At 34.0% G+C, this 12,994-nt stretch overlaps 2 protein-coding genes across 2 annotated transcripts; both read right to left on the minus strand.

The window, feature by feature from the left end:
• Window positions 1-5,335: 5,335 nt before the first annotated feature.
• Window positions 5,336-5,769, minus strand: LOC144842030 (histone H3). The gene has a single exon (XM_078698366.1). It carries the CDS (start codon window positions 5,744-5,746, stop codon window positions 5,336-5,338), a length of 411 nt encoding a protein of 136 aa, XP_078554492.1. The 5' UTR covers window positions 5,747-5,769.
• Window positions 5,770-12,176: 6,407 nt separating this feature from the next.
• On the minus strand, window positions 12,177-12,750 carry LOC144842193 (histone H4). Its single transcript, XM_078698593.1, has one exon. It carries the CDS (start codon window positions 12,491-12,493, stop codon window positions 12,182-12,184), a length of 312 nt encoding a protein of 103 aa, XP_078554719.1. The 5' UTR covers window positions 12,494-12,750; the 3' UTR covers window positions 12,177-12,181.
• Window positions 12,751-12,994: the final 244 nt, after the last annotated feature.

The raw sequence follows: 12,994 nt of genomic DNA on the forward strand, positions 1-12,994 counted from the left end.
GTAAGAGCTCACTCTAGTTAGGTCATAAATAAGCATTATACACAGTATAATATTTATAATAATTTTATGATGGCATAGTGAGAACGCCATCACAGTTTTGGTAACATTTCTACTACTACATACGTTTTATCCATTTCATTAAAAAAAACGGCACATAGTATTTTTCTTTATTTTAGTAGTTTCTTGTCTACACTATCAAACTTTATGTGACAAAAAAATGTGCCCATATATGAACATGACGATGTCATATCACTACCATATTTAAACATATCTATAAATTATATAAGTAGAAATATATATAATTGTTCATATATAAAAAGATGAATTAAATAAATGGTTAAATTCAACCGGAAACCCATTGACTACAATTTGACTATTTTTTGCTATAAATTATTAAGGCAAAAATTTAAATTTTTCAGGTAAATATTTTTTTTTTTGTGGTCAATGTGAATAACTATTATGTGACATTAAAATGGCCTATTTTTAATTATTTTTTGAGGGGGACAATATAAACGGTTAATTTAACCAAAAACCATTGTCTAACCAGGGAAAATTTGGGAAACCGACAATTTGACTCAATATTTTGCTTAAAGCCCCCTTCCCTACGTTTTTTAGATCTAATTTAAGATCACAAACTATATTTAATGTAAAAATAATACTATATGGTCCTATTGCGATAACTTTTTTCGTCTTTAAACGGTTAAAAATGTGAAAAATAAGTCGATTCTAATAATTATAGCGGCCCGCTATAAATCCCAAAATGCATTGCGCGCGGATTGATATGTTTGTTTTTCACCTGTAATTCGCCCACTTTTCGATCGATCGTGAGGCCAAAACAAATGGAAGACTCCTAACTTTTCAGCGAAAATACCGGGTTTTCCCCAATTTGTATCAACGGAGTCTGGCAAAAATAGAAAGACAATTAATGCAGCAACTATACAACGTCAGGCTAGCTATATAGCTAGCGTACGATGTTCGTACGTTACCGATGTTTACCAGCTAGGCCTACAAAACTAAGCCTAGCTAGGCTAGGCCTAAGACCGTCCACGAGAAGTCGATCGCGGCGAGCTACTTAGGTAGTGCATTGTTTCTCACTTTTTATCATAATTTACCATAAAACGTACATTTAAGACAAGGAATGACATGGTTTAATGTTTTTAAAGTGATATATATGTATTATTTTCCAAAAAACGTCCAAAATTGCAGGGAAGGGGTCTTTAAATTACAGTTTTTCAGAAAAATTAATTTTGTTTTGATGCAATTTTTGATCAAACTATTATTTATTTCGGAACTTCACTTTTGTAACTGGCACACTTCACATTTTGAAGGTGCGTCCAACAAAAATGTATAATAAATGAAAGCACAAAATAGACAAAAACATAGGTAATCTTACTTAATCTACATACGGTAACATGTAATAAAACCCATTCATTCCCCTCCCTCCCCTTCTTCAAATATAACAAGTACAACGTGTAATTTAAATACAGTATTTGATTACTCTTACTCTACAAAACCAATCACTAATAAATATACATATGCAAAAGTAAAAAAAGAATTAATATGATGAAAACAATTAACAGACACTTTTGTTATAAATAATTAGCTGCTATCTAAAAAACTATACCTAACTTTACTATTACAAAATCACTGCAATACAGAGAACCAGACGCCTCTTAATTTATCAATATTTTTTATATTAATTAATAATGTGAGTTATTAAAATGGCAATTTTATTTCAGGGAGACAATGTATCTTGAATGTCTAATATACAAGTTCAGAATGTTGCTATGATTTTCTTAATATTCAAATGTTAAAGGCTACGCCTAAGTAAGAAAGTTAATGATATTCCTTTTTTTTAAACAATGAAATAATTACGAAATAATAGACGCTTACTATATAACTTTACAATAAAATTTAATGAAAAAAATGAAGTAATTAATTCATAAAAACATGGACTATATTATACTGTTCTCTGCATAATAAGCACACGAATTGACTTTATACAGTACAGTATTTTGAAATCCATTTATTCAAGGTCTAGTTTGTTAGAAAACAGTACATTTCCATCAAATTTTTGGTCAAAGTGGATAACTATTATGTGACATTAAAATGGATATATATAAATATAATATAAAAAAAATGTGCTGTTTCAGGGGGACAATACATTTTAACGAGGCAGATCCGATTACTGTATTTGTTTTTATTCTGTTCTGAAGACTAGCCTAGAAGCTAGCCATTCAAAAAAGCCACTGCATTTATACAAATAACTAATGCGCAATGGAGTAAATAATTTCATGAGGTGATGGCAACAAATAATTATATAAGTAGAGCAGTTAATGACATGAGCTGTGCATTTTATTACCAAAGCATGAAACTTGGCACAAAGTTTCTTTAATGTATATAGACTCAAAATATCGGGGGGTGCCAAGTGTCCAACGTCCGGTATGGCGGCCATCTTGATTTCAAAATGGCCACCATAAAAACAAAAAATGTTCATATCTTGGCAACTATACACATTAGAGACTTAATTCTGGTCTCAAATTGTTCACAAACTATATATTTCTATTTGCTCTAATGAAAATTTTCGTCCAAAAATGACCTGGAAATGACGTTTCTTTCAGTTTGACCTTTGACCTCGTATTTGTATATCTCTGTAACTACTGGTCATTTTCAATCGATTTTGGTGTCATTTTGTTCAGAATAAATACATTTATATTTGTAGTAATGAAACATTTTCACATAAAATGACCGGAAATACAATTTATGACCTTTGACATTTATTTATTGATTTTTAATAATGTGAATTGAATATACTTTATGTGGTTTTTGTTGGTCTTAAATGCATCTAATTTTGAACTTTGACCTGATAGGCGTAATTTATTAAATGATTAATGGACTTACATTGTATATAGTACATAAAATTGGTAAATATTGTGCTGGGTGGTACCATTAGTTCAATGATGTTGGCACCTTAAAGCTAAAAGTTTTAATAGTTTGACAGAGGAAATAACATACATGTTATGGAATACCGTAAAACCTCAAAAAGGTGATGATAGTATGAGCTTCTTTTCGAGATAGACTGTATTTGAATGTCAAATGAATAGTATGATGATCGTGTTTATATCAATATATTATTAATGACCTTACAAAGAACCCTTTATATTTCAACAATCAAGCCTCAGTTATTCTACAATTTATTGTTTTCCAAGTGGTAGGCCTATTTTGGTTGCATCTTCTTTTTGTATGCTTCCTCGGTTAATATGGTCCTACCCCTCCTTCTTTTTTCTGTAGATAGTCTTATACCCCCTTCTTTGTCTGTGGATGGTCTTATACCCCCTTCTTTGTCTGTGGATGGTCTTATACCCCCTTCTTTGTCTGTTGATGGTATTACACCCCTTTCTTTGTGTGTGGATGATCTTACACCTCTTTCTTTGTCTGTAGATGGTCTTACACCCCTTCTTTGTCTGTGGATGGTCCTACACCCCCTTCTTTGTCTGTGGATGGTCTTATAATCCATTCTTTGAGTGTGGATGGTCTTACACCCCCTTCTTTGTCTGTGGGTGGTCTTACACCTGCTTCTTTGTCTGTGGATAGTCTTATACCCCCTTCTTTGTCTGTGAATGGTCTTATACCCCCTTCTTTGTCTGTAGATGGTCTTATACCCCCTTCTATGTCTGTGGATGGTCTTACACCCCCTTCTTTGTCGGGACACACTACTTTGATTGATTAAATCAGACATTTTTTCTTGTATGATTAGGAGACTTGTACAGAACAGTATATTGCAGGTCCATGTCACTAATTTGAGGATTACTTGAATAATTATATTGAGATGTCTTTTACGAATTGATTTGATTTTGCTAAAAAATCAATGACTAGAGAAAATCGAGGAAAAGGATTCAGATGGTTTACAGCAAAGGCTCATTACCATAAAAATGGAGTACATTTTTTTAGATGCAACGAAAATGAACTATCTGAGTTTCTGACTAATGAAAGTAGGTCTACTGCGCAAATGCAGGATAAGTTTGTAGTAAGTACTTTGAAAGACGGTGTTCTCTTAACTCATGAAAATGAGAACTTTCCGAACTTGTCTCATATGCAACATCAAAGAGGCCAACGAAAGAATGCTACTTTACATCAAAAATATTTCCAAATGGCATCTAACAATTCAATTCAACTTTTATTTCAGACATTTGTCCATATGGTATAATACATTAAAAAAAAGAAAAAAGAAAAGATGAAGGAGAGAGGACCAAAACTTTTATCTAACGATTGACACATCACAGTTTAGCAAACAAGTCGGCATAGATGAGCTCAGTGATTGCTGTTTCTCAGTGATCTGTCATACTTTACGCCTATCCTATCACATCAAAAGTCAAAAATTCAGAATAATAATTCCTGGTCATTTTTGCATTAAGTGTCATTTATTTCGGTAAAAAAAATTAGTTCACATAATTATATATGTCAAAGGTTATAAATTGTATTTCCAGTCATTTGATGTGAAAATGTTTCATTACTACAAATATAAATGTCTCTATTCTGAACAAAATGACACCAAAATCGATTGAAAATGATCAGTAGTTACTGAGATATACAGATAAGAGGTCAAAGGTCAAACTGAAAGAAATGTCATTTCCGGTCATTTTTTGACGAAACTTTTTATTAGAGGAAATAGAAATATGTGGTTTGTGAACAATTTAACACCATCAGTATCAAGTCTCTACTGTTTATAGTTGCCAAGATATGAACACTTTTTGTTTTTATGGTGGCCATTTTGAAATCAAGATGGCCGCCATACCGGACGTTGGACACTTGGTACCCCCCGATATTTTGAATCTATATACATCAAAGAAACTTTGTGGCAAGTTTCATGCTTTGGTAATAAAGTGCACAACTTGGCTATTTTTATGGCGTTAACTGCTCTACCTATATATGGCTATTATAAAAATAACCAATAAAAACTGTCAAGCCAGAGAAAGTATAACAATTATGACAGTTTTTACTGAGGAAAGTTGTCTGCTAAAGTTTCTATTTTTCTCAATTTCTTGAGTCCAGATCAAGTTATCCTGTTGGTATATTGTGGTCTTGTTGAGAGGACAATTTGTTGGGTCCTGACGAAGGGGTACCCTTTAATAGGGTGATGATATTTCTACATTATTGCGTGGACATTTTCATTATTATTTTGTTGTAAATAACTGTTTTGAAGGATTGAAAAATGTTTTATTTAACATATTTATAAATTGAAAGAAACAATAATATTTGCTATATTAATTCTCTTCAGTTCAAGTGGTGGCTCTGAAAAGAGCCTTTTGGTTTGAGAAAGTAACACTGCTTAATATTATGCACGTTCACCACGGATACGACGGGCTAGCTGAATGTCTTTAGGCATGATGGTTACACGTTTAGCGTGGATGGCGCACAAGTTGGTGTCTTCGAAAAGACCGACCAAGTATGCTTCGCTCGCCTCCTGAAGAGCCATGACAGCTGAGCTTTGGAATCGAAGATCCGTCTTGAAGTCTTGTGCGATTTCACGGACAAGACGTTGGAACGGGAGCTTTCGGATGAGAAGTTCGGTACTCTTTTGGTAACGACGGATCTCACGAAGAGCGACGGTTCCAGGCCTATAACGATGAGGTTTCTTCACTCCACCGGTGGCTGGTGCGCTCTTACGTGCTGCCTTGGTAGCAAGTTGTTTTCGAGGAGCTTTTCCTCCAGTAGATTTACGGGCAGTTTGCTTAGTACGAGCCATTTTTAACTTTCGAATTTCGAAATGATGCTTAGATTTTCGGTTTGGGTTCGTTTATAAGCAAACTGATTGCTGAAGGCAATTAAGAAACGTAATGTGATTGGGCAAAATGTATAGCTTATTACACGTCCGCATACAAATCTATCAAATCATCGATAGAAGCTCAGATCGCGCTGGTTTTCGTGAAACAAAAATAGGTCTAGATACAAAACAAAAGGATTTTTTTTTAAATACGCCTAGGCCTAGGCCTATATATTATCCATCTTCCTCCTATTTGATTTGAATTAAACATTAATAATAATTATAGTATTGTAACCTTAATAATCAGTCCTTGATTCTGGAAAAGCAAATAAATGGAATGTTAATCTGCTTTGTTTTTTTTTAAACTACTGTATATTACTCTAATAATACAAATAGGCCTAGGCCTAATACTGAAACTTCAAAGATGTTTAAATTAAAACTTTAAAACATCTTCTTCATGCAATTGTGCCATGTTCAGTTGGAGTTCCTTTGTTATTCTTTTCTAAACATCTGCTGTGTTCCAAACCTAAAACATATTTTTACTAATGAGTAATGTACGTACATGGGTCCACCACTAGGAAGAATATTGCAATGATATTAAAGAAATTGATATGGACAAAAAAAAAAGTATAGGCCTAGGCCTAGGCCTGAACGTCTAGCATGCAGAACAAAACATTGGTTTTTTTTTCTAAGCAAAAAATAGGTAGCAATAATTCTGCATTGTATGTACTTTAAATGCCAATGAATGTTATTTAGCCTAGGCCTAAATCATTTACCATTTTTAAACTTGGGCATTGTTTAGTAGAAGATAGCAGTTTATATTTAGGCCTAGGCATCATTCCTAGGCTAGGCCCCTAGGCCTATATCACACACATGGGTAGGACTGCAGAACTGTTACTAATACTAGCCTAGTAGGCCTATACTTATTAGCCAGCTAGCTAGGCTTTCTTAGGGAGGACAGTTTTAATTGATGGAGGAAATGGTTTTATAAATTATTTATTTAATATAAAATTATCGCCGTGGTTAGGATTCCGGCACCGGAACTCAACTGCCCACCGTTAGCGAATCCGACACGCTATTGCGCATGCCCAGAGCGAAGTAATTATGAGCTTGCACTAGTGCTACAGACCGCACACACCACCACCACACCGCACCGAAAGTCGGAGTGTTAACTAGGGATTTACTGTGGCGTTTACTGTAGCCTAGTTAGTCGTCGGGCGAGGGAGCGATGGATTAAACTTGGCCTAGGCCATACATGAATTAATAATTAAAATACGACTACGCCACGCGTTAAAATAATTATGATATTTTTTAAGAATCAGTATCTATCTAAGAATCGTAATTCTGTATTTTTATTAGACAGAGGAAGTATGAAGTTCGGAACGGGAGAAAAACCGTACAGGCCTGCCCTAGTGTCATAACGCTTGTATTGTACTGTTTTTTCACATACGCGCGGCGGCTGCTGTCAACAATTAAATCAACTTGTATTGCATGTTATCTTGTTATGTACAGTATAGTGCGTTATATGAAATCTTTTATTTTGTACTTGAAAAATCATAAAACTAGTTATGTAATTATAATTATTCATAATTATATGAAGTTTATATATTTATTACGAAATAAATAGGCCCACTGGTTACTAGTAGTATTATTTAGTAGGCATCTAGGCTAGTTCGCCGTGGTGCAGCTATTAAATGATCCATCGCTGTACGTTAGTATGGAGTCGCCGATTACCTCGCTCTGGGCATGCGCAATAGCGTGTCGGATTCCCTAACGCTGGGCAGTTGAGTGCCGGTGCCGGAATCCTAACCGAGGTATATTCAGAGCGTCATTTCGACGATCGAGCATTCTCTACTTCTACGGAGCGCCATTTATGCCTTTATTTACTTCCGAATTAGAAATAGTACTACGGTAACTGCTCCAGTGGACCAAATTTAGCACCGGTGGAGCACAATGATATAAAATAGAAATAAGTCACTAATTTTAATGTCTTTTCGTATGTTAATGCACTGTGCTCAAGAAATGGACCCAATTTGGAGCCAGTGGAGCACAGTGATTTAAAATTAAAATAAGTCACTGAATTTTAATATCTTTTCGTATGTTAATACACTGTGCTCAAGTGGACACAATTTGGCGCTAGTGAGGAGCTCAGTGATATAAAATAGAAATAAGTCACTGAATTTTAATATCTTTTCGTATGTTAATAACACTGTGCTCAAGTGGAGCCAGGGGAGCACAGTGGTATAAAATAGAAACAAGTCACTGAATTTTAATATCTTTTCGTATGTTAATACACTGTGCTCAAGAAATGGACCCAATTTGGAGCCAGGGGAGCACAGTGATTTAAAATTAAAATAAGTCACTAATTTTAATATCTTTTCGTATGTTAATACACTGTGCTCAAGTGGACCAAATTTGGAGCCAGTGGAGCACAGTGATATAAAATAGAAATAATTAGTCACTGAATTTTAATATCTTTTCGTATGTTAATACACTGTGCTCAAGTGGACCTAATTTGGCGCCAGGGGAGCACAGTGATATAAAATAGAAAAAAGTCACTGAATTTTAATATCTTTTCTTATGTTAATACACTGTGCTCAAGTGGACCTAATTTGGCGCCAGGGGAGCACAGTGATATAAAATAGAAAAAAGTCACTGAATTTTAATATCTTTTCTTATGTTAATACACTGTGCTCAAGTGGACCCAATTTGGAGCCAGTGGAGCACAGTGATATAAAATAGAAATAAGTCACTGAATTTTTACATCTTTTCCTATGTTAATACACTGTGCTTACGTGGACCCAATTTGGCGCGCGCGCCAGTGAGCACAGTGATATAAAATAGAAAAAAGTCACTAAATTATAATATCTTTTCGTATGTTAATACACTGTGCTCAAGTGGACCCAATTTGGCACCAATGGGAGCACAGGGAAATAGTCACATACAAAAACATCGAGAAAAAATACTTCTGGAATTTAAAAATATTTCAAACTTGGTATATATGTTCAATATCGGTTACTCCATCCGTAAAGCAAAAGAAAAAATAGTTTCAAGCCACATCAGTGATTTTAATATAACTTGCGTTCGCTTAAGAACATACAATTCCGACACATATTAGGCCTATGTCAAACTCTAATAATGATTTTGACAAAAAAACGGTTAGGAATTCGATTTTTTCCCTGTAAATTGAGCAACTTAAATTAAAAATATACCAAGAAATATATATTGAAATCGAGGAGTATTTTTTTTACAAAAGAAATGTTCGTATGTTAATACACTGTGCTCCAGTGGATCCAATTTGGCGCCAGTGGAGCACAGGGAAATAGTCACATACAAAAACTTCTAGAAAAAATATTTATCGAATTCAAAAATATTTCAAACTTGGTATATAAGTTCAATATCGGTTACTCCATCCGTAATGCAAAAGAAAAATTAGTTTCAAGCCACATCAGTGATTTTAATAACTTGCGTTTGTCTAAGATAAATACTTATGAAAGAACATACAATTCCAACACATTTTTTTAAACTTTAGCGATTAAAAAAAGACATATGTTAAAAATATGAATTATGTAGTAACATATTGAACGTGTAGTAACCTATTGAACGTATACTACCAAATTTCAAATGTGTAGGACAATTATTTTATGATGATCAAAATTTAAAGTTTAAAAAATGTGTTGGAATTCTATGTTCTATACATTTTAAACGAACGAAATTACTAAAATCACTGATATGGCTTGAAACTATTTTTTCTTTTGCTTTACGGATGGAGTAACCGATATTGAACATATATACCAAGTTTGGAATATTTTTGAAATCCAGAAGTATTTTTTCTCGATGTTTTTGTATGTGACTATTTCCCTGTGCTCCCATTGGTGCCAAATTGGATCAACTGTAGCACAGTGTATTTACATACGAACATTTCTTTTGTAAAAAAAAAAATACACCTCGAATTCAATATATGTTTCTTGGTATATTTTTAATTTTAGTTGCTCATTTTACAGGGAAAAAATCGAATTCCTAACCGGTTTTTTTTTTTGGTAAAAATCGTTATTAGAGTTTAACATATGTGTCGGAATTGTATGTTTTTCATAAGTATTTTCTTAAGCAAACGCAAGTTATTAAAATCACTGATGTGCCTTAAAATTATTTTTTATTTTGGTTTACGGATGGAGTAACCGATATTGAACATATATACCAAGTTTGAAATATTTTTAAATTCCAGAAGTATTTTTTCTCGATGTTTTTGTATGTGACTATTTCCCTGTGCTCCCATTGGTGCCAAATTGGGTCCACTTGAGCACAGTGTATTAACATACGAAAAGATATTATAATTTAGTGACTTTTTTCTATTTTATATCACTGTGCTCACTGGCGCGCGCGCCAAATTGGGTCCACTTGAGCACAGTGTATTAACATACGAAAGATGTAAAAATTCAGTGACTTATTTCTATTTTATATCACTGTGCTCCACTGGCTCCAAATTGGGTCCACTTGAGCACAGTGTATTAACATACGAAAAGATATTAAAATTCAGTGACTTATTTCTATTTTATATCACTGTGCTCTCCTGGCGCCAAATTGGGTCCACTTGAGCACAGTGTATTAACATACGAAAAGATATTAAAATTCAGTGACTTATTTCTATTTTATATCACTGTGCTCCCCTGGCTCCAAATTGAGTCCACTTGAGCACAGTGTATTAACATACGAAAAGATATTAAAATTCAGTGACTTATTTCTATTTTATATCACTGTGCTCCCCTGGCTCCAAATTGGGTCCACTTGAGCACAGTGTATTAATATACGAAAAGATATTAAAATTCTGTGACTTATTTCTATTTTATATCACTGTGCTCCCCTGGCTCCAATTGAGCACAGTGTATTAATATACGAAAAGATATTAAAATTCTGTGACTTATTTCTATTTTATATCACTGTGCTCCCCTGGCTCCAAATTGGGTCCACTTGAGCACAGTGTATTAATATACGAAAAGATATTAAAATTCTGTGACTTATTTCTATTTTATATCACTGTGCTCCCCTGGCTCCAAATTGGGTCCACTTGAGCACAGTGTATTAACATACGAAAATATATTAAAATTAGTGACTTATTTCTATTTTATATCACTGAGCTCCTCACTAGCGCCAAATTGTGTCCACTTGAGCACAGTGTATTAACATACGAAAAGATATTAAAATTCAGTGACTTATTTTAATTTTAAATCACTGTGCTCCACTGGCTCCAAATTGGGTCCATTTCTTGAGCACAGTGTATTAACATACGAAAAGATATTAAAATTCAGTGACTTGTTTCTATTTTATACCACTGTGCTCCCCTGGCTCCACTTGAGCACAGTGTTATTAACATACGAAAAGATATTAAAATTCAGTGACTTATTTCTATTTTATATCACTGAGCTCCTCACTAGCGCCAAATTGTGTCCACTTGAGTACAGTGTATAAACATACGAAAAGATATTAAAGATGTATTGTCCCTTTGTCAAATTCCAAAAAAATAAAAAATAAAAGATTTCGAAAAAAAGTGGGTCATTTTGAAGTATCATAATAGTTATTAACTTTCACCAAAAATTAGTCGAAAAAAAAATCATTTAACTGAAATACAGACGTTTTTTGGTTCAAAAAATAACTTTGACTTCCAGTCAAAGTTTTCGATCAAAACATATCTCATAATGCAACGCGCTTATTTGGCTACTCTGTATGCATAATCATAAAACTTCCTCGCGATCTGTGTGAAAACACCTTCTCAACCGTGACGAGTTGTAAACAATCCTAATTAGCATTATGCATAATGTATAATCATGGTTTGAAATCTTTGTTTACTTTTGCTCGCGACGATTTTCCAGACGAAATGTAATCAAATTAATTTAGCTGTTAATTACGTAAAATTGTTGTTTTTGGCTCAAATTTTCGACTTAAAGTGAATAACTTTAATATTACTTTGATATGGCCAATTTAAATTTAGAATATTCTGACCTTCATTTTTTTGTGTTTCAAGGGACAATACATCTTTAAAATTCAGTGACTTATTTTAATTTTAAATCACTGTGCTCCACTGGCTCCAAATTGGGTCCATTTCTTGAGCACAGTGTATTAACATACGAAAAGACATTAAAATGAGTGACTTATTTCTATTTTATATCACTGTGCTCCACCGGTGCTAAATTTGGTCCACTGGAGCAGTTACCGTAGTACTATTTCTAATTCGGAAGTAAATAAAGGCATAAATGGCGCTCCGTAGAAGTAGAGAATGCTCGATCGTCGAAATGACGCTCTGAATATACCTCCCTAACCACGGCGTAAAATTATTACTTTGAAAAGCAAATCAATCTCTTTTGGTTCAAATGGTGGCTCTGAAAAGAGCCGTTTGATTTGAGAAGTCTTTGTGTACGCTTATTATCCACCGAATCCGTAAAGAGTTCGGCCTTGTCTCTTCAGGGCGTAGACGACATCCATGGCGGTGACTGTCTTTCTTTTGGCATGCTCGGTGTATGTTACAGCATCACGGATGACATTTTCAAGGAATACCTTTAGTACACCGCGGGTCTCTTCGTAAATGAGACCAGATATACGCTTGACACCACCACGGCGAGCTAGACGACGGATAGCTGGTTTCGTGATACCCTGGATGTTATCACGCAACACCTTACGATGACGCTTAGCGCCTCCTTTTCCTAGTCCTTTTCCTCCTTTACCTCTTCCAGACATTTTACTTGGTACTTTTTGTGGTTGATACGAAAATCGATCGAAAAGTACCGAAACCTCAAAAAACTGAAGGATATATACACTTTATGCGGACGTGAATCTAGCTCTACAGTAATAACGTTGACATAACTCAATGTGACCTCTTACGGGTTAGGCAATTCCTTATTGTGATTCGGGCGGGAAATTATAACTAAAAATTAGAATTGCGCTTAAAAATTGAATATTAAGAAAATCATAGCAACATTCTTAACTTGTATAAGATAAGACTTTAAAGATACATTGTCCCCCTCATTTTAATAACTCACATAATATTTTGATAAAAATTGCATCAAAACAAAAATAATTTTCTTGAAAACTGTAATTTAAGCAAAATATTTACTCAAATTGTCCGTTTCATTTTTCCCTGGTCAGACAATGGTTTTTGGTTAAATTAACCGTTTATTTTTTCTATGGAATTGAATAACTCATTAAAATTTGTTTGGGTGAAAATACATCTTTAAACCA

Source organism: Antedon bifida, chromosome 5, assembly GCF_963402885.1.
Source record: "Antedon bifida chromosome 5, ecAntBifi1.1, whole genome shotgun sequence".
NCBI classification, from domain to species: Eukaryota; Metazoa; Echinodermata; class Crinoidea; order Comatulida; family Antedonidae; genus Antedon; species Antedon bifida.